General features: G+C 42.1%; 1 protein-coding gene across 18 annotated transcripts in view; it reads right to left on the bottom strand.

The window, feature by feature from the left end:
• Nucleotides 1–25,312, bottom strand: part of BCAS3 (BCAS3 microtubule associated cell migration factor) — a 703,320-nt gene that overhangs the window by 652,676 nt on the left and 25,332 nt on the right. For all 18 annotated transcript variants that reach the window (XM_054457118.2, XM_063655621.1, XM_054457116.2 and 15 more), the window contains exon 5: nucleotides 17,092–17,198. In XM_054457118.2, coding sequence (XP_054313093.1) covers nucleotides 17,092–17,198 — 107 coding nt within the window. The remainder of the gene's footprint in view (nucleotides 1–17,091; nucleotides 17,199–25,312) is intronic.

Below are 25,312 nucleotides of genomic sequence, written 5' to 3'. Positions count from 1 at the left end.
AACATGGTGAAACCCTGTGTCTACTAAAAATACAAAAAATTAGCTGGGCGTGGTGGCGGGCATCTGTAGTCCCTGCTACTCGGGAGGCTGAGGCAGGAGAATGGCATGAACCCGGGAGGCGGGGCTTGCAGTGAGCCAAGATCGCGCCACTGCACTCCAGCCTGGGCGACAGAGTGAGACTCTGTCTCAAAAAAAACCTCCTCCCTCTGGCCGGGCACAGTGGCTCACGCCTGTATTCCCAGCACTTTGGGAGGCCAAGGCGGGCAGATCACCTGAGGTCAGGAGATCAAGACCAGCCTGACCAACATGGAGAAACCCTGTCTCCACTAAAAATACAAAATTAGCCAAGTGTGGTGGTGCAGGCCTGTAATCCCAGCTACTTGGGAGGCTGAGGCCGGAGAATCACTTGAACTCGGGAGGTGGAGGCTGCAGTGAGCCGAGATCGCGCCATTGCACTCCAGGCTGGGCAACAAGAGCGAAACTCCGTCTCAAAAACAACAACAACAACAACAACAACAAAACTCCCTCAGGTCTGATCCTGGAATAAAAAACAAAAAAAGAAAAAAAAACCCTCCCCCAGGCATCCTGTCATTCTTTGGGGGCTCTACAGCACTGTATTCATACCTCTATCCTAATACTGATCACACAGATCAAGGTTTTTCAACCTCAGCACTACTGATGTTTTGGACTGAACAATTCTTTGTTCGAGGAGGCTGTCCTGTATATTACAGGATGTGTGGCAGTATCTCTGGCTTCTACCTACCACATGCCAGTAGCAATCCCCAAACATGACAATGAAAAAAAATAGCCAAATGGCCCCTTGGAGAACAAAATCACTCCTGGTTGGTAACCACTGACACAGACTGCAAATATTTAGTGACATTTCCCCCAAGTAGGAAATCATCTCCTCAAGACAGTGCTCAGTCTTAGTTTATTTGTATCTCATAATACTTGACATAGACCTGAACATTTCAGTGTGGCTGAATGGAAAAATTATGGTACTATTCTAATAAAAATATAGATGTTAGCAGGAAGGGCTAGAATGGAAATAAAACAGATTTAAAGCAAAGAGCAAGAAATTGTGAAGTTTATTTTGGGACTTTCTCAGATTGAGTTTCTAGCATATTTAGAATTCAAAAGCAGACAATTAAACCAATGAAAAAATAGAGTATAAGAATTACCCACACATCTATGGTATTATTCCAATTAATTGGGTAAATAATGGTCTTTTCAGGAAATGGTGCTGAATCAATTGAGTATCATTATTCTAAAAATAGAGATAAATAAGAAATAAGGCTTAGGCAGATGGACTGCTTTGGGCCAGGAGTTCAAGGCCAGCCTGTGTAACATAATGAGAGCCCCTCTCTACAAAAAAAATTTTTTTAAGTAGCCGGGCATGGTGGCACATGCTTATAGTACTAGCTGCTCAGGAGTCTGAGGCAGGAAGATCACCTGAGCCCAGGACTTGGAGGCTGCAGTGAGCTATAATGGCACCACTGCACTCCAGCCTGGGCAACAGAATGAGACTCTGTCTCTAAAAAAAGGAAAGGAAACAAAAAAGAAATAACCCTGACCCCATCTCATATCACACACATACAAAGTTGTTTTTTTTTTTAATGAATATTAAACCTAAAGGTAAAAACAAAAACCCACTAAAAGAAAATGAATTTTTTTTTTTTAAACAAAATCTCACTCTGTCGCCAGGCTGGAGTGCAGTGGCAATCTTGGCTCACTGCAACCTCCGACTCCTGGGTTCAAGTGATTCTCCTGCCTCAGCCTCCCAAGTAGCTGGGCTTACAGGCGCATTCCACCACGCCCGGCGAATTTTTGTATTTTTAGTAGAGACAGGGTTTCACCGTGTTGGCCAAGATGGTCTCGAACTCCTGACCTCAGGTGATAAGACCGCCTCGGCCTCCCAAAGTGCTGGGATTACGGGCGTGAGCCACCGCATCCGGCCTTTTTTTTGAGACAGAGTCTCACTCTGTCACCCAAGCTGGAGTGCAGTGGCGTGATCTCAGCTCACTGCAACCTGTGCCTCCTGGGTTCAAGCAATTCCCATGTCTAAGCTACCCAAGTAGCTGGGATTACAGGCACACACCATCATGCCCAGCCAATTTTTGTATTTTCAGTAGCGAATGGTTTCACCATGTTGGCCAGGCTAGTCTTGAACTCCTGACCTCAAGGGGCCCGCCTGCCTTGGCCTCTCAAAGTGCTGGGATTACAGGCATGAGCCACCACACCCAGCCTAGAAGAATATTTTCATGTCCTTAGAGTAAACAAAGATACAAAAATAATAATAGAGTAAAAGATAAAAAATCTGAACCAGATATTTTTCATCAAAAGAAAATTTCAAGAAAGTAAAAAAGTAGGCCGGGCACAGTGGCTCATGCCTGTAATCTCAGCACTTTGGGAGGCCGAGGCAGGTGGATCACAAGATCAGGAGTTCAAGACCAGCCTGGCCAATACGGGGAAACCCCGTCTCTACTAAAAATACAAAAAAAAAATTGACCAGGCATGGTGGCGGGTGCCTGTAGTCCTAGCTACTCAGAAGGCTGAGGAAGGAGAATCACTTGAACCTGGGCGGCAGAGGTTGCAATGAGCTGAGATCGCACCACTGCACTCCAGCCTGGGCAACAGAGCGAGACTTCATCTCAAAAAAAAAAAAAAAAGAAAGTGAAAAAGTAACAATAGCTATAAAGTAGACTATTGGGACAATGGATGAAATTTGAATATGAACAATAGTTTCCACAATACTACTGCATCAAATTTAAATGTCCTGGGCTTGATGACAGTGCTATGGCTATATATTTATTCATAGGAAATTATACTAAATAATTTATGAAAACAGGCAAGGCATGATAGCTCATGTCTGTAATCCCAGCACTTTGGGAGGCCAAGGCGGCTGGATCACTTGAGGCCAAGAGTTTGAGAAGAGCCTGGCCAACATGCCAAAACCCCGTCTCTACTAAAAATACAAAAAATTACCTCAGCGTGGTGGCGCATGCCTGTAGTCCCAGCTACTCAGGAGGCTGAGGCAGGAGAATTGCTTGATCTCGGGAGGCAGAGGTTGCAGTGGGCGAGATCACGCCACTGCACTCCAGCCTGGGCGACAGAGCAAGACTCCATCTCAAAAATAATAATAATAATTTACGGAAATTATGGTTCAGAAAATATATGCATAGATACAGAGACTGAGAGAATGACAAAGCAAATAAGGCAAAATCCATAATTGGTGAATCTCCACAATGAGCAACAGGAATACCTTGTATACATTATAACATTTTCTGGAAGTTTGAAATTTATTGCAAAATAAAAAGCATTTTTTGAAATAGGGTTTTGCTGTGTCCTGTGTTGCCCAGGCTGGAGGGCAGTAACATGATCATAGCTCACCGTAGCCTTGATCTCCCAGACTCAAGTGATCCTCTCCCTTCAACCTCCTGAGTTGCTGGAACCACAGGCACATGCCACATTTTTGGTCGAGACAGGGTCTCATTATGTTGCCCAGGGTGGTCTCAAACTTCTAATCTCAAAGGATCCTCCCACCTCAGCCTCCCAAAGTGCGGGGATTACAGGCATGAGCCACTGTGCCCAGCCTAAAAAGCATTTCTTTTTTTTGAGACAGAGTCTCGCTCTGTCACCAGGCTGGAGTGCAGTGGCACAATCTCAGCTCACTGCAACCTCCACCTCCCAGGTTCAAGTGATTCTCCTGCCTCAGCCTCCCGAATAGCTAGGACTACAGGTGCCCACCACCATGCCTGGCTACTTTTTGTATTTTTAATAGAGACGGGGTTTCACCATGTTGGCCAGGATGGTCTTGATCTCTTGACATCGTGATCTAAACACCTTGGCCTCCCAAAGTGCTGGGATTACAGGCGTGAGCCACCGCGCCCAGCCCCCTAAAAAGCATTTTTAAAACCTCACAGAAGATGTCAACACATCCACAACAGAATGGCCAAAATCAAAAAGACTGACAATACCAAGTGCTGCTGAGAATGCAGGACAAACAGAACTTCCAACTACTTCTGGTGAGAGTACAAAGTTGGCAAAAACACTTTTGAAAACTATTTGGCAGTACCTACCGAAGGTAAACATGTACTTATCCTATGACACAATAAATCTACACCTAGGTCAACACCCAAGACAAATGAGTGTTTACGTACACCAAAAATTACCATTTTTTGTTTACGTCCACGAAAAACTACCATATATAAGAATTTTCAGAGCAACTTTATTAATAATATTCAAAAACTGGGAACAACAAAAATGTCTTATCAGTCATATAATGGATTTTTCAAAAGTTATTGTATTCATATGATAGATACTACACAGCAAAATTAATGTTACACACAATAGCATAAAAACAAATCTTACCATCATAATGTTAAGAGATAAGACAGAATATAAAAGCATACTTTTTAAATCTATGACCATATTTTTTAGACATTCAAGAATAGAAAAAACGAATCTATGGTGATAGAAGTCAGAATAGCAGAATAATGTTACTTGGAGGTGGAAAGAGGGTAATACTGCCAAGGAAGTGGCACGAGGGATTCTTTTGAGGTACTGGAAATGTTCTAGATCTTAATCCAGGATGATGGTTAGAAGGTTATATATATATATTTTTTCAATCTGTACACTTAAGATTTGTGCATTTTACTGTATATATATTCAATAACATTTATCAGAAAAAAATTGCATTATAAATCAGCTTAGGTCCAAATAATATATTGTTTTAGAGTAGAAAATCATCAGAAAGATCTCAAGTAAGAAAGAGTCCAACTTACAATGATAAATTTCAAACTCACAGTAATGTCTACTGCCTATGTCAAATCAACAAGAGTCACGCCACTATTTGCACACAGGGAAAAATTAAGTTTCAGATGCAAGAGTTCTCTAGAGTGATACTTTAAGAAATATACTGCAGGAAAAGATATTTTAATCCACCAATATGGGTAAATTCCAGAAGTTACTTCAGTATTACTCTTCATTTTTGCTTTTATTCATCCATAACAACCAATGTCCTCCCACTGCAGATGTCTAAGGATCCACCTATTACTTCTCTTTCCAGGAAGAAGAGAATGCACCGAACAAAATAAGGTCCTATTCTCCACAAAGGCAATTTTTTTCACTGGACTCCATCCATATTCAACCTCTCTCTGCTTGCCAGTGTACCCAAATCACTAACTTTATATTATTCCCAAATGAAACCCATAAAAACTGTTTCCTGGCTAACAATCTTAACATGGCAAGGTCTGTTGGCATCCAACCTCTAATAAATAGTAGACTCTAATAAATAGTAGACTAATTGGTATTTACCTCAAGAATGCTCTTGCATGTTTGCTCTAAAGCTTTTAGTGTATAAAAACTACACAAAAAGCTTTAGGGCAAAAATTTCCTTTCAAGGAGCAGCTGCACTTTTCTTAGCTCAATGTGGTAGCGACACCTAGTGTTAGGTCATTGAAGTACTGCATATACACAGCTCCAAGAAAACACTACAAATACTAATTTTTGAAAAGAAAATACAGTCATCTCTGTGTATCCACATGGGATTGGTTCCAGAATCCCTGTGGACACCAAAATCTCCAATGCTTAAGTCACTTTTATAAAATGGCATGGTATCTGCACATAACCTATGCATATAAAACCTATGCACATCCTCCTATATACTTTAAATCATCTCTAAATTATTTACAATACCTAATACAATGTGCTATGTAAATAGCTATATTGTCATTTTTATTTGTGTTATTTTTTATTGTTGAATTATTTTTTACTTTTTTCCCAAATATTTTCTATCCATATTGACTGAATCCACGTATTCAGAATCCATGGATACCCAAGGCCAACTGTATACTGTTTCACACAATACAACTGCCATATTTTAGGTGATGTAATAAATATATTCTCCATTTTTTTTTAGAAAAAATTAAGCATTTCGAAAGAAGATAAGACGCTGGGCGCAGTGGCTCATGCCTATAATCCCAGCACTGTGGGAGGCCAAGGCAGGAGGATCACTTGAGCTCAAGAGTTCAAGATCAGCCTGGGCAACATGGCAAAACCCCATCTCTACAAAAAAATATATATACAAAAATCAGTTGGGCATGGTGGTGCACGCCTGTGGTCCCAGCTACGCGGGAGGCTGAGGTGAGGGAATCGCTTGAGCCCAGGAGGTTGAAGCCGTGATTGCACCACTGCACTCCAGCCTGGGTGACAGAGCAAGACTATGTCTCAAAAAGAAAAGAAAAGAAGAGAAAATTAAGTTGCCATTTAAACAGATAGCAAAAAGTATGCGAAAATATCAGAAGACTTTTACCACTGAAACTTTGAGAACCCTTTACTACTTATAAGACAATATGCTATACAATTTTTGCTTTACATGATTTTTAACATAGTGTAAGTCTAATAATCAAATTCTATTTCTGCTAAAATGATGCCATCTTTCATAGTAAGCACCGGTCCCATGTCAAGACCCTGGAAACATCTTTAACTTTCTTCTCTTCTAAATGTCTAACCACTTACCATGGTTTTTGGTAATCCTCTCACAACAACAAACTTAGTTCAGGCTCTCAACATCTCACATTTAGACAGTGTTGAAATTCACTCCTAACTAGCCTTATAACCTTTCCTTTTCTCCTGCTATTCATCCCACTGCAACCACAAAATCAGTATTACAGACAGCTTTTGGAATGTATGTTACCAAAAGATTCTCAACGAGTCCAAATTATTATGGCTGAAAGAATAAGTCCAATTCCTCATCCTGCAATTCAAATCTCCTCCTTGAAAATTCTGTATCTTATTCTCATGACTACAAAGAATGTATAACGCTAAAATGAATGTTAATAATCACAGAAACGTTATTTGTGTGAAATAAAATAGTACATGATTGCATGTCTAAACATACTCATCAAAAACTCCTTCTCCAACTGGATATCTTGATGATAGTGTTTTTCAAACCGTTTGTCATAAAAGACCAATTATTTTTTGATTTTTCTAAAAGTTGGCACAAATGATACTTCTGTAAACTATACACATATGTTTGGATAGTGTGCACTGGCAAATACTATAGGTTTCAAAAGGCTTACTCTCATTTTCTGCACTTTACCTTTTTGCTGCCAATAACAAACGATTCACTATCACCAGTTCATGGACCAGCAACAGTCTACAGTTCACACATTTAAAACCAAACTCACTACCTTTCCACCCAAATATGCTCCTCACATACCTTTCTTATTTTTAAAAGTGATATTACCTCTATTCAAAAATCCTCCAATGGCTTCTACAACTAAGTTTTTTTGTTTATTTGTTTTTGTTTTTTTGAGACGGAGTCTCACTCTGTTGCCCAGGCTGGAGTGCAGTGGCGCGATCTTGGCTCACTGCAAGCTCCGCCTCCTGGGTTCACGCCACTCTCCTGCTTCAGCCTCCCAAGTAGCTGGAACTACAGGCGCCTGTCACCATGCCCAGCTAATTTTTTTGTATTTTTTGTATTTTTAGTAGAGACTGCGTTTCACCATGTTAGCCAGGCTGGTCTCGATCTCCTGGCCTCGTGATCCGCCCGCCTCAGCCTCCCAAAGTGCTGAGATTACAGGCGTGAGCCACAGCACCCAGCCTACAACTAAATTTTTTAATGGGCAAAAAAATTATACAAATAATTGCTAAAATATATACAAATGGCCAAGAAACATGAAAAAGTACTCCACATTATTAGTCATCAGGGAAATGGTAATGCTAAGTGAATCCTCAAGGTATCACCTACCAAAATAGCTAAAATTTAAAGATCACAAAAATTTGCCAGGCATGGTGGCATGTGCCTATAATCCCAACTACTGAGGAGGCTGAGGCATGAGAATCGACTGAACCCATGAGGGAGAGGCTGCAGTGAGCAAAGATCGCACCACTGCCCTCCAGCCTGGGCAATAGAGCAAGACTCTGTCTAAAAAAATTTAAAAACTAACCAAATATTGAACTCTAGTTAATTATATGCATGCAAAAGTAGTTAGGGGAAAGCATGTTGACGTTTGCATTTCCTCTGAAATGCAATGAATAAGATGGATATGAGACAAAGTACAGTAGGCAGCTGTATGAACCCCTTCTGGTTCTAAGGGTTGCCTAAAAAAAAAAACTGGTTAAAAAAAAAAAAGAAAGTATAGTAAAATTTTAAGCGTATACTCTAGTCGACGGGTCCTCAATCTCTGGACCAGGTACTAGTTAGGAACCAGGCCTCACAGCAGGAGGTGAGAAGCAGGCAAGCAAAAGCGAAGCTTCATCTGTATTTACAGCTGCTCTCCATCGCGCACATTACTGCCTAAGCTCTGCCTCTTGTCAGGTCAGCAGCAGCATTAGATTCTCATAGGCGCGCGAACCCTAACGTGAACTGCGCATGTGAAGTGTCTAGGTTGTGTGCTCCTTATTAGAATCTAATGTCTGATGATCTGTCACTGTCTCCCATCATCCACAGATGGGACCATCTAGCTGTGGGAAAGCAAGCTCAGGGCTCCCACTGATTCTACATTATGGTGAGTTGTACAATTATTTCATTATATATTACAATGCAATTATAATAGAAATAAAGTGAACAATAAATTTACTGTGCTTGAATCATACTGAAACTATCCCCACCCTGTGGAAAAACTGTCTTCCACAAAACCGGTCCCTGGTGCCAAAAAGGTTGGGGACTGCTGCTCTAGATGGCAGGTATAAGTAATTTCACTGTAAAAGTCCAACTTTGCTCTATATTTGAAATTTTAGATGTCCTTACGAGGGCGAAAACAAAGCCCTAGCCAACTGCCAACTCTTGGACATAATCTCTTATTCTTTGCTTTGCTCTCCTAACTCCAGCTAAACTGTCTCCTTGCTGTTCTTAAATATAGGAAACATATTCTGCCAGGCATGGTGGCTCACGCCTGTAATCCCAGCACTTTGGGAGGCCCAGGAAGGCGGATCACTTGAGGTCAGGGGTTCAAGACCAGCCTGGACAACATGGCAAAACCCCATCTCTACTAAAAATACAAAAAGTACCCAGGCATGGTGGCATATCCCTGTAGTCCCAGCTACTAGGGAGGCTGAGGCAGGAGAATCGCTTGAACCTGGGAGGCGGAGGCTGCAGTGAGCCGAAACCACGACACTGCACTCCAGCCTCGGCGACACAGAGAGACTCCGTCTCAAAAAAAAAAAAAAAAGAAGAAGAAAAGAAAAAGAAAGAAACATATTCTGTACCACAGAGTATTTGTACTGGCTTGGAGTGTTCCTCCCTCAAATACCCATATGGATAACTTCACACCACTACGTCACTGGGTCTTTAAGAGGCTTTCCCAGACCGTCATATATAAAAGAGCAACCCACAGCAACAACAACCACCCTACCATAACATCTATCACCATCTAACATGATACATATTTATTATCTATCTTCCCTACCTACCAGAATGGAAATTCCACAAACAGAATGACTTTGTTTTGTTCAGTGTTGTCCCAGCACCTTCAACACAGTCTGGCATGTAATAGACAATTAATAAATCTTTGCTGAGTGAAAGAATTAATAAATGTATGGGATAAGTACAATTGACATGGCTGTAAAAGAATGTAATTTGGAAAATCTATTAGGAGCCTTACTTTTATTGATCTCTCCAAATTATATGACCATAAAGATATTTATCTCAATATTCTTCTTTTTTTTTTTTTTTTTTTTTTTTTTTTGACAGGGTCTTGCTCTGTTACCCAGGCTGGCGTGCAGTGGCACACAGGTCACTGCAGCCTCGACCTCCTAGGTTCAACTGATCCCCCTCTGTTTCAGCCCTAATTTTTGTGGTTTTGGTGAGATGGGGTCTCACCCAAGCTGCTCTTAAACTCCTGGCCTCAAGCGATACACCACCCTCAGCCTCCCAAAGTGTTGGGAGTATAGGCATGAGCCACCATGCCCAGCTACAATGCTCTTTAAAGAGAAAAAAATTAAGAAATCTAAATCAATTTCTAACTATGGAGAAAACAGCGCTTTCATCTCAGAGCCTCTGTTTCGTGTTTATTGTTCCAGTATTACCCTAAGTATTTTTTAGCTTATATGTCACTTCCTTGTCATAACATGTCATGCTTTTTTTCATATTACAACTTAAGTTGTATATCCATTTATTTTTATTTAAATCTCTCTCTCCTACTAGCTCCATGACAGCAAAGACCACATCTATTGTGCTCACCCCTGTATAACCCAGACATGTGCTGAATAAATGAACACCGTTTAAATCTTCATAGTTCGTGGCTGGGCGCAGTGGCTCACGCCTGTAATTCCAGCACTTTGGGAGGCAGAGGTGGGGAGAGCACAAGGTCAGGAGCTCGAGACCAGCTTGAACAATACAGTGAAACCCTGTCTCTACTAAAAATACAAAAATTAGCTGGGCGTGGTGGCATGTGCCCATAATTCAAGCTACTCAGGAGGCTGAGGCAGGAGAATTGCTTGAAACTGGGAGGCAGAGGCTACAGTGAGCCGAGATCATGCCACTGCACTCCAGCCTGGGCGACAGAGCGAGACTCCATCTCAAAAAAATAAAATAAAATAAAAAACAACTTTGTAGTTCATGGCACCAATCAATCTAAAACTGGGAGAAAAAAAACTTCAAGAAGTATGATATTTTGAGGTGGGGTGTGGTGGCTCACACCTGTAATCCCAGCACTTTGGGAGGCTGAGGCAGGCAGATCACTTGAGGTTAGGAGTTCAAGACTGGCCAATATGGTGAAACCCCATCTCTACTAAAAATAGAAAAATTAACCGGGCATGGTGGCGTGTACCTGTAATCCCAGCTACTCAGGAGGCTGAGACAGGAGAATCGCTTGAACCCAGGAGGTGGAGGTTGCAGTGAGCTGAGATTGCACCACTGCACTCCAGCCTGAGTGTCACAGAGAGACTCCATCTCAAAATAAAAAATAAATAAGAAGTATGATATTTTGAAATAGTTGAAATAAATACTAAAATGACAATAGCTAGTAGATTTGAAAGAGTGACGAAAGGCAGAGTATACACGTTGGGAGGTCAAGGCAGGCAGATCACTTGAAGTCAGGAGTTTGAAACCAGCCTGGCCAACACGGTGAAACCCCATCTCTACTAAAAAATACAAAACAATTAGCTGAGTGTGGTGGCGCATACCTGTAATCCCAGCTACTTGGGAGGCTGAGGCAAGAGAACTACTTGAACCCCAGAGGTGGAGGCTGCAGTGAGCCAGGATCATGCCACTGCACTCCAGTCTGAGCCACAGAGCAAGACTCTGTCTCAAAAAAAAAAAAAAAGGCAGAGTACAAACTTCATTTGTTTCATATTTGAATCTCACAAAACTATTTGGTTTTTAAAATATATACAAAGATAATTTTGATTTTTTTAATTAAGAATTTTAAGCAAGAAAGTCTATATTTACCTCACCAAAAAAGAGTCAATAACATTGTTAGGGATGGTTGAGAAAAGGGGTTGTTTATCTGGAACACCCACATAACAATCATTCTATGTTACATCTGGTGTGTTGAAAGAAGGGCTCTGACAGCTCAGGAAAGCTAGGAAAGCTGGCGTCATATACAAAGCAGTAGAGATTGGGCAGTAAACTACTGCACAGTTCTGCTTTTGGGCTGACTCTAATTAATGATATTCCTAGACATCATCTAAGTTCCATTCACATCTACACACTTCAATAGACAATTTTTTAAAATGTTTAACCAGGATATGCTTATTTTCTTAACCTGAGACTCCCAGGTGGGACAGTTTTGTCTTTCTTTTTGAGACAGAGTCTCACTCTGTCACCCAGGCAAGAGTACCGTGGTGCAATCTCGGCTCACTGCAACCTCCGCCTCCTAGGTTCAAGCAATTCTCCTGCCTCAGCCTCCCAAGTAGCTGGGATTACAGGTGCCCGCCACCATTTTTGTATTTTTAGTAGAGACAGAGTTTCACCATGTTGGCTAGGATGGTCTCAAATTCTTGACCTCAAGTAACTTGCTTGCCTTGGCCTCCAAAGTGCTGGGATTACAGACATGAGCCACTGCGGGACAGTTACATTAAATTCAACAAGAGGGAGTCCTGAGCATATACTAGAAGCAAAAACTAAGCTAAGGTTTGGACAGGGGTTGATTTTCTGCCCACCTACACTTACTCAAAAGCAAATACATGGCCAGGCATGATGGCTTACATCTGTAATCCCAGCGGTTTGGGAGGCCACGGCAGGAGGACTGTCTGAGGCCAGGAGCTCAAGACCAATCTGGGTGACATAGTGAGATTTCATCTCTATTTTTAAAAAGCAGGCCAGGCACGGTAGCTCACACCTGTAATCCCAGCACTTTGGGAGGCCAAGGCAGGTGGATCACTTGAGGTCAGGAGTTCGAAACCAGCCTGGCCAACATGGTGAAACCTCGTCTCTACTAAAAAAAAATACAAAAATTAGCCTGGCATGGTGGCTCACACCTGTAGTTCCAGCTACTCGGGAGGCTGAGACATGAAAATCACTTGAACCCGGGAGGCAGAGGTTGCAGTGAGCCGAGATCACCCCTCTGCACTCCAGCCTAGGCAACAGCTGAGACTCAGTCTCAAAAACAAACAAACAAACAAATAAACAAAGCAAATGCAAATACAATTGTCCATCAGCATCTGTGGGAGACTGGTTCCACAAACCACCCATGAATACCAAAATCCATCATGCTCAAGTCCTTTACATAAAATGGCATAGTATTTGCATATAACCTTTACACATTATCTCATATACTTTAAGTCATCTCTTAATTACTTATAATACCTAGTACAATGTAAATGCTATGTAAATAATTGTTATACTGCATTGTTTAGGAAATAATGACAATAAAGAAAACTCTATACCTGTTCAGTACAGACACAACCATCCTTTTTTTTAATTCCAAATCTTTTCAATCCACAGTTGGTTGAACCTGCAGATGTGCAACACATGTATACAGAGGGCCAATCATATGAATTACAGACTATAAAGATCCATGAGAGTCATTTTTTTCTAGGTTGGCCAACATAGGCTCCCCACTGTCTAGCATATATGCTCATTGAATGAATAATGGTTATAAGTTTCAGAAGGGTTCTGACAGAGTAATGGCTAACAGAGTAAAACGTAAAAGATAATTATGAGTATTTGAAGGTACATCCTAATCTTTTACAAATGAAAACACTGGGGCTCAGAAAACGATATTCCAAATTCTGGCATTTTGGCATGCTGAGCATTTTGAGCTAAAGGAAATTAAAAGGCCTCAGAAGTCCTCAGAACCAAGGACTTTCTGGTGTTCTCCTGCTTCTCCCTCACAAGCACAAGGTGGGACTCTCTAAAGTTCCCTTTCCTGAAGCTCTTCTAGATGGAACACAATTGCCTCCCTCTCCCCTTTCTGAAATTTCTTCAACCAGAGAAGATTAATCTCAAATTGCAGGAAGGAAAACCGAGAAATGACACCACACCTAGACAGACTTTGTCACAGGCTATCATCTCTGCTCAGGTCCCACTTCCCAAGAGAATCACTTAGAAACGATTTTCTGCTCTTTGGGCTCATTCAACTTTTCTGAGAATGATTTACTAACTCTCAAAATTGACGACATTCCTCCATTTCCTTCTCCCCTATGAAGAGAGCACTATGTAAGCCTCAGCCATCTGGCCCTTCTTTGAGTCTCATATTTTATGTGGCTCTTGTGCATGTGTATGCTTTTTCTCCTGTTAATCTATTGTCAATTTATTTCAGAGGGAGAGGGGATAATTCCCCTCACCTCTACAAAAACTAAACCTAAACTACAAAACTACTCGCATGTCGTATCTTTAGCAATCACATTTGAAAAGTGATGAAGTATAGCTCTTAGATCATGGGCTTTGAATTTGAATTCAGACAGAACTAGGTTTAAATTCTAGCTCCACCTCTTAAAAGCAATGTGACCTTACCACCTGTAAAACAAGGTAACTTCTACTTTAGATGAGATAATATGTATGTATATAAACCTCTTTGACCATAATGAGAGCTCAATGAAACATAAGCAGCTTATTTCCCCAGATTGTCTTTTTTTTTTTTTTTTCCTTCCCGAGACAAGGTCTCACTCTGTCACCCAGGCTGGAGTGCAGTGGCATAATCATGGCTCAATGCAGCCTCAACTTCCCAGGCTCAGGCAATCCTCCTGCCTCATCCTCCCGAGTAGCTGGAACCACAGGCGCATGCCACTATGCCTGGCTAATTTTTTAAAAATTTTTGTAGAGACAAGGTCTCACCATGTGTCTTTGTTTTTGTTTTGAAACAGAGTCTCACTCTGTTGCCCAGGCTGGAGTGCAGTGGCGCAATCTTGGCTCACTGTAACCACCGCCTCCCGGGTTCAAGCGATTCTCCTGCCTCAGCCTCCAGAGTAGCTGGGACTACAGACATGCGCCATCACGCCCGGCTAATTTTTTTTTTTATTTTTAGTAGAGACGGGGTTTCATCATGTTGGTCAGGCTGGTCTCAAACTCCTGACCTCAAATGATCTGCCTGCCTTGGCCTCCCAAAGTACTGGGATTACAGGCATGAGCCACCGCACCCGGCTGGTCTCACTGTGCTGCCCAGGTTAGTCTCAAACTGCTGGCCTCAAGTGATCCTCCTGCCTCAGCCTCCCAAAGTGCTGGGATTACAAGCGTCAGCCTCTACACCAGGCCCTAATTCATGAAATAGCAGTACTACAACAATATACAACTGGCCAAAGAAAATTCCATCAAAAAAAATTATTCAAGTCTCTCAAAATATAATCTAGGCATAAGGAGAAATAAAGACTTAAATTACTCAAAGATAAACAGAAATTAACTTTAAACTATTAAAATTAATACCCCTAATTACAACCAAAACAAGTGCACAGTTAAAACAACCTGAATACCACCAAAGGAATGTGTTCAATCCAGTCAACACCCCTAATCACACAGGCTCAACCCTCTTGTTAAAGGTATAACTTCCTCTCTGTCTTCAATACTGTCAACAAACAGCATAATGAAGCAAAATGTAGTCTCTATTAATAAGAAAAAGTTACATTTACAAAACCCTTTTGTTTTATCACAACCTAGAAATATTTCTCTCCATAAGAAAAAAAACACTGCCAAATTTTAACTACTTTCTCCACACCTTTGGAACAATACCAAAATTACAAAGAACACTGCGGGACCTTGAAAAATGTCAACTATACTTCCCAAAAGGCAAAAGAAAAAGAATACTTCTAATTTCATGATACACCAGCATGATTCTTCTATCTCCACAAAGTAAAGCCAAGTTTAAAAAAAAAAAAATCCCACATCTTAGATACTTAATAATATGATAATTATAAGAATAGAATTGGCCAGGCACAGTGGCTCATGCCTGTAATGCCCACATTTTAGGAGGCCAAGTAGGAGGATCACTTGAGCCCAGGAGTTCGAGACCAGCCTGGGCAACACAGTAGGACCCTGTCTCCATTAAAAAGTGTTAAAAATTAGCTGGGTGTGGTGGCACATGCCTGTAGTCCCAGCTACTCCAGAGGCTGAGGCGGGAGGATCACTTGAGTCCAGGAGGTGGAGGATAGAGTGAATTACAATCATGCCACTGCCCTTGAGCCTGGGTGACAAACTGAGACCCTGTCTCAAAAAAAAAAAAAAAAAAAAAGAACAGAATGGAACACCAAACTTCATCAGAAGTGACTTATCAAAAAATAAACATTTTTTTAACTTAAAAAATGTTGGCCGGGCGCAGAGGCTCACACCTATAATCCCAGCACTTTGGGAGGCCAAGGCGGGTGGATCACAAGGTCAGGAGATCGAGATCATCCTGGCTAACACGGTGAAACCCCATCTCTACTAAAAATACAAAAAATTAGCCGGGCGTGGTGGCGGGCGCCTATAGTCCCAGCTACTTGGGAGGCTAAGGCAGGAGAATGGCGTTAACCCTGGAGGCAGAGCTTGCAGTGAGCTGAGATTGTGCCACTGCACTCCAGCCTGGGCGACAGAGTGAGATTCCATCTCAAAAAAAAAAAAAAAAAGTTAAAGAATTGAAAGGTGAATGTGCTTGTTCCTTAGTAATTCTTAGACTACTAAGGTCAAATTCTGTACTTGAGAATATCCTGACTTCCATTAAATCTGAGGTAATACATGTTTGCTTAAATATCATTTAAGAAGCAACAATATCACCCAAAAGAAAAAGAGAAAAAAATTCTGGCTGAAACACACAATACACACATACTCATGGGGCTTCAAACAAGTTTCCTGAATACATTTATCAAAGGTACAAATTCAACTTCTACTGGCCCAGAGCCTCCGACTGCAAAAGAATCACACAACAGAAGTCCTCTCATCTCAGCTGGGCGCAGTGGCTCATGCCTGTAATCCCAGCATTTTGGGAGGCCAAGGTGGGAGGATTGGTTTAGCCCAGGACTTCAAGACCATCCTGAGCAAAACAGCCAGACCCCATCTCAATTAAAAACAATAAGTCCACTCATCTACTGGAAGATAATTATTTAGATTATGCCAAATAATGAAATATAAGTGAAATAAGCCAAAATATGCAGTCTTTACTACATCTCAACAAATGCACTGCTCCCATGCCTCTTCTTCATTTAGGACATTTTATGTTTGGTCACCCAAAAAAGGCACATGTAGGAGTCCAAATGCAAAATAAGACCAATATTATGCAATGTAAAACATATATCATAATTACAAATGCACCTAGCCTTTGACTCAGTAATTACATTGAAAGGAATTTATCCTATAAAAATACACAGACATAGGCTGGGTGCAGTGGCTCACGCCTGTAATCCCAACACTTTGGGAGGCCGAGGCAGGTGGATCACCTGAGGTCAGGAGTTTGAGACCAGCCTGGCCAACGTGGCGAAACCCATCTCTACTAAAAATACAAAAATTACCTGGGTGTGGTGACACAGCCTGTAATCTCAGCTACTCAGGAGGCTGAGGCAGGAGAATCGCTTGAACCTGGGAGGTGGAGGTTGCAATGAGCTGAGATTGCACCACTGCATTCCAGCCTGGGCGAAAGAGTGAGACTCTGTCTCAAAAAAAAAAAAGTATCTACAGATTTCACATAAGCTAACATACTGGGAAGTATGTTTCAGGTATTCAACCACATGTGTACTTACAGGGATGCTCCAGACCTGCATTCCATCACTGTAGCCAATCATAATCAACAAAGGAGGTTCATTCCCAGTGCTATGTATTTCATGAAATTCCAGATTTCTTGATGTATCTGCATTAGAATCAAGTAACAAAGAAGCAAATTTAAAAGACATAATGGCAATCAAGAAAACAACTGTTATTTCTTTAATGCCTGATTCAATCTTTACACCTGTCTAGCGACTATCTTCTGTTCTCTTCATAGCCAGAATTCTCAAAGTTGTCCATCCTGGCTATCTATTTCCTTATGTATCTGTCATTCCTTGGCCCATTTCAACATAGCTTCTAGCCATACCATTTAAATAATATCAAACATTTAAGGAAAAAAAAAAAAACAGGGCTGGGCATGGTGGCTTACACCTATAATCCCAGTATTTTGAGAGGACGAAGTAGAAGGATCACCTGAGGCCAGGAGTTCAAGACCAGCCTAGGCAACACAGCAAGATCCTGTCTCTGTTTAAAAAAAATAGGCTGGGCTCAGTGGCTCATGTCTGTAATCCCAGCACTTTGGGAGGCTGGGGCAAGCAGATCATGAGGTCAGGAGTTCAAGACCAACCTGGCCAACGTGGTGAAACCTCGTCTCCACTAAAAACTACAAAAATTAGTCGAGTGTGGTGCCGCGCCTGTAATCCCAACTAATGGGGAGGCTGAGGCACGAGAATCTCTTGAACCCAGGAGGCAGAGGTTGCAGTGAGCCAAGATTGCACCACTGCACTCCAGCCTGGGTGACACAGCAAGACTCCATCTCAAAAATAATAATAATAATAATAATTATTATTATTATTATTATTATTATTATTAGCTGGGCTTGGTGGCACACACTTATAGTCCTAGATACTCTGGAGACTGAAGTGGAAGGAGCCTTTAAGCAAAATAATTCAAGGCTGCAGTGAGCTAAGATGGCACCACTGTACTCCAGCTTGGGTGACAGAGTAAGGCCCTGGCTCTAAAAATAATAATAACATCAATTCTCCACAAACTTTTTTTTTTTTTTTTTGAGACAGAATCTCACTCTTTCATCCAGGCTGGAGTACAGTGGTGCCATAATAGCTCACCCTTAACCTTCTATGCTCAGGTGATCCTCCCACCTCAGCCTCCAAGCAGCTGGGACTACAGGCATATGCCATAATGCCCAGCTAATTTTTTGTAAATGTTTGTAGGGACAGGGTTTCACCATGTTGCCAGGCTGGTCTCAAACTCCTGAGCTCAAGCAATCCACCTGCCTCAGCTTCCCAAAGTGCTGGGATTACAGGTATGAGCCATCACTTCCGGCCTTACACACTTTTCTAAAAAACAGAAGAGAAGGGAATAAGTACCAACTCGTTCTGAGGCAACCAAAACCAGACTAAGAAATTACAAGAAAACTATAAATCAATCCTCCTCATGAATGTACATATAAAAATACTTTACAAAGACTAGCAAATTAAATCCCACAATATAGAAAGGATAATCAATCACTAAAATATAGGGTTTATCCCACAAACGTAAGATAGTTTAACATTGGAAAAATCAATTATAATTTGCCAACATTAACAGAATAAAGGCGAAAAATCATATGATCATTTCAATATATGTTAAAAAAGCATTTGCTAAAATGCAATAGCTATTTTATTTTTAAAAACTCAGCAAATCAAGAATAAAGGATGTCTATGAAAATACTAAGCTAACATCATACTTATGGTAAAAGACTGAATGCTTTCTCCCTATGAGGCAGAACAAGACAAAGATGCCTAAACTTAAAACTTATATTCAACACTGTACTAGAGGCCCTAGACAGTGCAATTAGGAAAGAAAAATAAACAAAGGGGAAAAGTACACTTGACCCTTGAACAATGTGGAAGGTAGGGGTGCTGAGTACTCCCCATCCCCCAGTGCAGTCAAAATCCACGTACAGACTGAGTAATCCCAGCACTTTGGGAGGCCAAGGTGGGCATACCGCTTGAACCCAGGAGTTTGAGACCAGCCTGGGCAACATGGCGAAACCCCATCTCTACAAAAAATACAAAAATTGGCCGGGCATGGTGGCTCACGCCTGTAATCCCAGCACTTTGGGAGGCCGAGGCAGGCAGATCACCTGAGGTCGGGAATTCGAGACCAGCCTGACCAACATGGAGAAACCCGGTCTCTACTGAAAATACAAAATTAGCTGGGCATGGTGGTGCATATGCCTGTAATCCCAGCTACTCGGGAGGCTGCAGCAGGAGAATGGCTTGAACCCAGGAGGCAGAGGTTGCGGTAAGCCAAGATCAAGACATTGCACTCCAGCCTGGGCAGCAAGAGCAAAACTCTGTCTCAAAAAAAATAATAATAATAATACAAAAATTAGTTGGGCTTGGTGAAAAGCACCTGCAGTCCCAGTTGCTGGGGAGACTGAAATGGGAAGATAGCTTGAGCCCGGGAGGTCAAGGATGCAGTAAGGTGTGATCATACCACTGCACTCCACTCCAGCCTGGGTGACAGAGTGAGACCCTGTCTCCACCAAAAAAAAAAAAAATGTATAGTATAAGTTTTTGGAGTTGTTTTGTTTTTTTTGTTTTGTTTTGTTTTTTGAGGCAGAGTCTTGCTCTGTTGTCCAGGCTGGAATACAGTGGCACAATCTCAGCTCACTGTAGTCTCCACCACGCCTGGCTAATTTTTGTATATTTAGTAGAGATGGGGTTTTGTCATGTTGCCCCGGCTGGTCTTGAGTGCCTGGCCTCAAGAGATCCATCCGCCTCGGCCTCCCAAAGTGCTGGGAGGGAATAAAGGCATGAGCCGCCATGTGTAACTTTTGACTCACCCAAAAACTCAACTGCTAATAGCTTACTGCTGGCCAGAAGGCTTACTGTTAAAATAAACAGTCAATTAACATATATTTGGTATATGTTTTATATACTGTATTCTTAGAATATACAGAAGAGAAAATATATTTACTATCCATTAATGGAAGTGGATCATCAAAAAAAGTCTGCATCCTGCTGGGCGCAGTAGCTCAGGCCTATAATCCCAGCACTTTGGGAGGCTGAGGAGGGTAGATCACCTGAGTTCAGGAGTTCCAGACCAGCCTGGCCAGCCCGGCCAACACGGTGAAACCCCATCTCTACTAAAAATGCAAAAAATTAGCCGGGCGTGGTGGTGGGCGCCCGTAATCCCAGCTACTCGGGAGGCTGAAGCAGAAGAATTGCTTGAACCCAGGAGGTGGAGGTTGCAGTGAGCCGAGATCACACCACTGCACTCCAGCCTGGGCAACAACAGCGAAACTCCATCTCCAAAAAAAAAAAAAAGTCTTCATCCTTGTCTTCACAGTGAGTAGGCTGAGGAAGAGGAAGAACAGGAGGGGTTGGTCATCTCCCTCAGGGGTAACAGAGGCAGAGGAGGTGGAGGAGGTCGAAGGGAAGGCAATAGAGGCAGGCACACTCAGTATAACTTTATGGAAATACACTGTACTTCCTCTCTGACATTTTTGCAAATTTCTCTAAAAATGTTTCTATACAGTACCAATCCTTCTTCCACCATTTGCTTTCATTTCAGTGCCAGTATTATAGAAAGATCTATGTCTAAAAGAAGCCAAAGGCAGTCTTAAATAATTGGAAGCTTTCTGGCAGACTGTCTGACATCAATCTTCTGGCACTGTTTCCTCTACATCTTCTTCCTCATCATCTGGCACTGGTTTGGAAGCACTGAGCTCCATCAAGCTGTCTTCTCTTAACTTCTCTGGTGTGGTGTCTATTAGTTCTTGAATTTCTCCAAAACAGATATCTTGAAATGCTTCACTTCTCATCTTTTTTGCCATATCTACAACTTCTTTCATGATTTTCTTTCTTTTTTTTTTTTTTTTTTTTTTTTTTTTTGAGACAAGTCTCACTCTGTCACCCAAGCTGGAATACAGTGGCATGATCTCAGCTCACTGAAACTCCGCCTCCCAGGCTCAAGCGATTCTCATGCCTCAGCCTCCCAAGTAGCTGGGATTACAGGCGCCACCACGTCTGGATAATTTTTGTATTTTTAGTAGAGACAGGGTTTCGCCATGTTGGCCAGGCTGGTCTTGAACTCCTGACCTAAGGTGATCTGCCAGCCTGGGTCTCCCAAAGTGCTGGGATTACAGGGATGAGCCACCATGCCCGGCCCTCTTTCATGACTTTCTTGATGGTATCTATCGTAAATCCTGTAAGTCATGCAAAACATCTGGACAGTTTTCCCCAGCAGGAATTTATTGTTTCAAGCTTGCTGACTTTCATGGTTATTTCTGTAACATTGATGGCACCTTCAATGATGTGATCCTTCCACACTTTCCTGATGTTCTATCAGGGTTCTCTTTCACAGAGTTGACAATCCTTTCCATAGAGTATCATGTGTGGTGAGCCTTAAAAGGTCCGTGTGACCCTTTGATCTAAAGGCCCAACAACAAGATAGAGACACCGTGTCTGGGGGCAAGTAGACCACTTCCATACCTTTGGTGTTGAATTCATGACATTTCTGGTGACCACGGGCACTGTGCAATATCAATAAAACTTTTTTTTTTTTTTTTTTTTTGAGACTGAGTCTCACTCTGTCTCCCAGGCTGGAGTGCAGTGGCACAATCTCAGCTAACTGTAACCTCTGCCTCCCTGGTTCAAGCGATTCTCCTGCCTCAGCCTCCTGAGTAGCTGGGATTATAGGCACGCACCACCAAGCCCAGCTAATTTTTGTAGTAGTAGAAATGGGGTATCACCATGTTGGCCACGCTGGTCTCGAACTCCTGACCTCAAGTGATCCACCCACCTCGGCCCCCTAGAGTGCTGGGATTACAGGCGTGAAGCACTGCACCCAGCCTCAAAAAAAACTTTAAAAGGCAGTCTCTTACTGGCCAGGTACTTCCTGACTTTGGGAACAAGCATCAATGGAGCCAATCCAGAAAAAGGGTTCCCACTGTCTAGGTCTTCTTGTTGTACAATGAAAAGACTAGCAGCTGCTGTTTATCTTTTCCCTCCAAGGCTCAGGGGTTAGCAGCATTATAGATAAAGACAGTCCTGATTATAAACTTGACTGTATTTGCACAAAACAGTAGAGTTAGTCTATCCCTTCCTGGCCTTAATTCCGGGTGTGCACTTCTATTCCTTACTAATAAATGTCTTTTGCGGCATTTTTTTCCCAGAACAGGGCACTTCTCTCAGCATTAAAAAACTCGTTCAGGCAGATAACCTTTCTCCTCGATGATTTTCTTAATGGTATCTGGGAACTCCCGTGCTGCCTCTTAGTCGGCAGAAGTTGCTTCTTTTTATCTTGACATTTTTTAAACCAAACTTCTTTCTACAATTATCAAACCACCCTTTTCTAGCATTAATTCTCCAGTTTTAGATTTTTCACCTTTCTTTTGCTTTCAGTTGTCATATAATGACTTTGCTTTTTCTCAAATCATATTAGAGTCCATAGGTAAGTCTTTCTTTTTTTTTTTTTTTTTTTTTTTTGAGACGGAGTCTCGCTTCGTTGCCCAGGCGGCTGGAGTGCAGTGGCAAGACCTCGGCTCACTGCAAGCTCCGCCTCCCGGGTTCACGCCATTCTCCTGCCTCAGCCTCCCGAGTAGCTGGAACTACAGGTGCCCGCCACCATGCCAGGCTAATTTTTTGTATTTTTAGTAGAAACGGGGTTTCACCATGTTAGCCAGGATGGTCTCAATCTCCTGACCTTGTGATCCGCCTGCCTCGGCCTCCCAAAGTGCTGGGATTACAGGCGTGAGCCACTGCGCCCGGCTAGGTAAATCTTTCTTACAGCATCCTGCACCCATGTAAAAGCTGCATTTATTTTCATTAATTTTTTTTTCTTTGAGACAAGGTTTCACTCCCACTGCCCAGGCTGAAGTGCAATGTGCTATCTCAGCTCACTGCAACCTCTGCCTCCCAAGCTCAAGCAATCTCCTGCCTGGGACTACAAGCACACGCCACGACATTCAGCCAATTTTTATAAAGACGGGGTTTTGCCATGTTGCCCAGGCTGGTCTTGAACTCCTGAGCTCAAGTGATCTGCCCACCTCAGTCTCCCAAAGTGCTGGGATTACAAGTGTGAGCCACCGCGCCTGGCCTAAAAGCTGCATTTTCTTTTTTTCTGTTTTTTCAGACAGAGTCTCACTCTGTCGCTCAGGCTGGAGTGCAGTGGCACGATCTCAGCTCACTGCAACCTCCCCCTCCCAGGTTCAAATGATTCTCCTGCCTCAGCCTCCCAAGTGGCTGGGATTACAGGCACCCGCCACAACGCCCAGCTAATTTTTGTATTTTTAGTATAGACAGGGTTTCACCATGTTGGCCAGGCTGGTCTCAAACTCCTGGCCTCAGGTGATCCACCCCACTTGGCCTCCCAAAGTGCTGGGATTACAGCCATGAGCCACCGCGCCCAGCCTGCATTTTCAATATGAGATAAAAAAGTATTTAGCAAAATGTGCAAGGTTTTGGTGCCTGCTGGTGTCACTGCAATGACAGCATCAAGAACTTCCTTTCCTTGGACTGAGCGTTGTGGCTCACACCTGTAATCTCAGCACTTTGGGAGACGAAGGTGGGCAGATCACTTGAGCTCAGGAGTTTGAGACCAGCCTGGGCAACATGGCAAAACCCCATCTCTACAAAAAAATACAAAAATTAGCCAGGCACTGTGGCACACGCCTAGAGTCCCAGTTACTTCGGAGGCTGAAGTGGGAGGATTGCATGAGCCCCAGAGGTGGAGGGTGCAGTGAGCTGAGACTGTACCACTGCACTCCAGCCTAGGTGACAGAGGAAGACCCTGTCTCGAAGAAAAAAAAAATTCCTTTTCTTTTTTAACAACAGTCCTTAGGCCAGATTCCTTTATCTTGAAATGGTGGGCAATCACAGCTGCAGACTTCAATCTACAGTACATATCAATCAATTCAACTTTTTATCATGATGTCATGACTTCTCTCTGTTTCTTAGGAGAATCTCCAGCATCACTAGTGGGCACTTCATATGGGTCCCATCGTGGTATTCAAGGTTTATAGTTTTACAATTAACATGATGCAAAATAGGTGAGAATCTAAAGAGATCACTTTTTACTGTGACACAGCAATTTACTAGAAAGATAAACTGCTCACCAGAGATGATTTTGAGTGGATACTCGCAATTCTTGAGCTCCCTGCAACAGCGGCAGGAGGTCACTACAAAATTATTACAGTAGTACAGTATGTACTACAGTTAATTTTATGCAGTTAAAATTCAATTGCATTCAATTCAACTGCATCTATACATTTGTTTACATGATTACAGATGGCACCATGTACTGTCTGTTAAGTGTGTGTGTACATTTTGATAAATCTTAACTTTTTATAATAGATTTTTGTGTGTGTGTGTATCTATACATACATATATACATAGAGAGAGAGACAGAGACACACATACTTTTCTTTTTTTATTTTTTTGAGACAGAGTCTCACTCTGTCACCCAGGCTGGAGTGCACTGGCACTATCTTGGCTCACTGCAACCTCCACCTCCTGGGCTCTAGCGCATCTTCTGCCTCAGCCTCCCAAGAAGCTGGGATTACAGGCGTGTGCCACCACGCCTGGCTTTTTCTTTTTTTTTTTTTTTTTTTTTTGTATTTTTAGTAGAGATGGAGTGTCACCACATTGGTCAGGTTAGTCCTGAACTCCTGACCTCAAATGATCCACCCGCCTCGGCCTCCCAAAGTACTGGGATTATAGGCGTGAGCCACCGTGCCCGGCCTAGATTTGTGTATATTTTATAGTAAATGATAAAATAGGTTAGTATCTATACATCTTATGCATTCATGACATATCTTTTTCTTAATTTTTTTTATGTTTCTAGGCTATGTGGTTCATCTGCAAGTTTTGTCAAAGTGTCACACAAATCTCCAAAAAATTTTCCAACGTATTTATTCCAAAAAGTCTGGGTATAACTATAAAGTGGACCCGCACAGTTCAAACCCATATTATTAAAGGGTCAAGTATATTCTATTTTTTAGGTGTTGGTTACATAAGCATTGGATTTGTAAAAACTCATTCACTAATCTATACTTTTGTGTTATTTGCCATATTTTGTACAATAAATGTTTCTAAAAATCATAAAGCAATAAACATTCCTCTTCCTCGACTTGATTTCATCACTCTCCTCTCGGACTTTTATTTATTTATTTATTTATTTTTGGAGACAGACTCTCACTCCATCACCCAGGCTGCAGTGCAGTGGTGTGAACTCGGCTCACTGCAACCT

This window comes from Pongo pygmaeus, chromosome 19, assembly GCF_028885625.2.
Source record: "Pongo pygmaeus isolate AG05252 chromosome 19, NHGRI_mPonPyg2-v2.0_pri, whole genome shotgun sequence".
NCBI classification, from domain to species: domain Eukaryota; kingdom Metazoa; phylum Chordata; class Mammalia; order Primates; family Hominidae; genus Pongo; species Pongo pygmaeus.
This window is presented reverse-complemented; position numbering and strand designations above follow the sequence as displayed.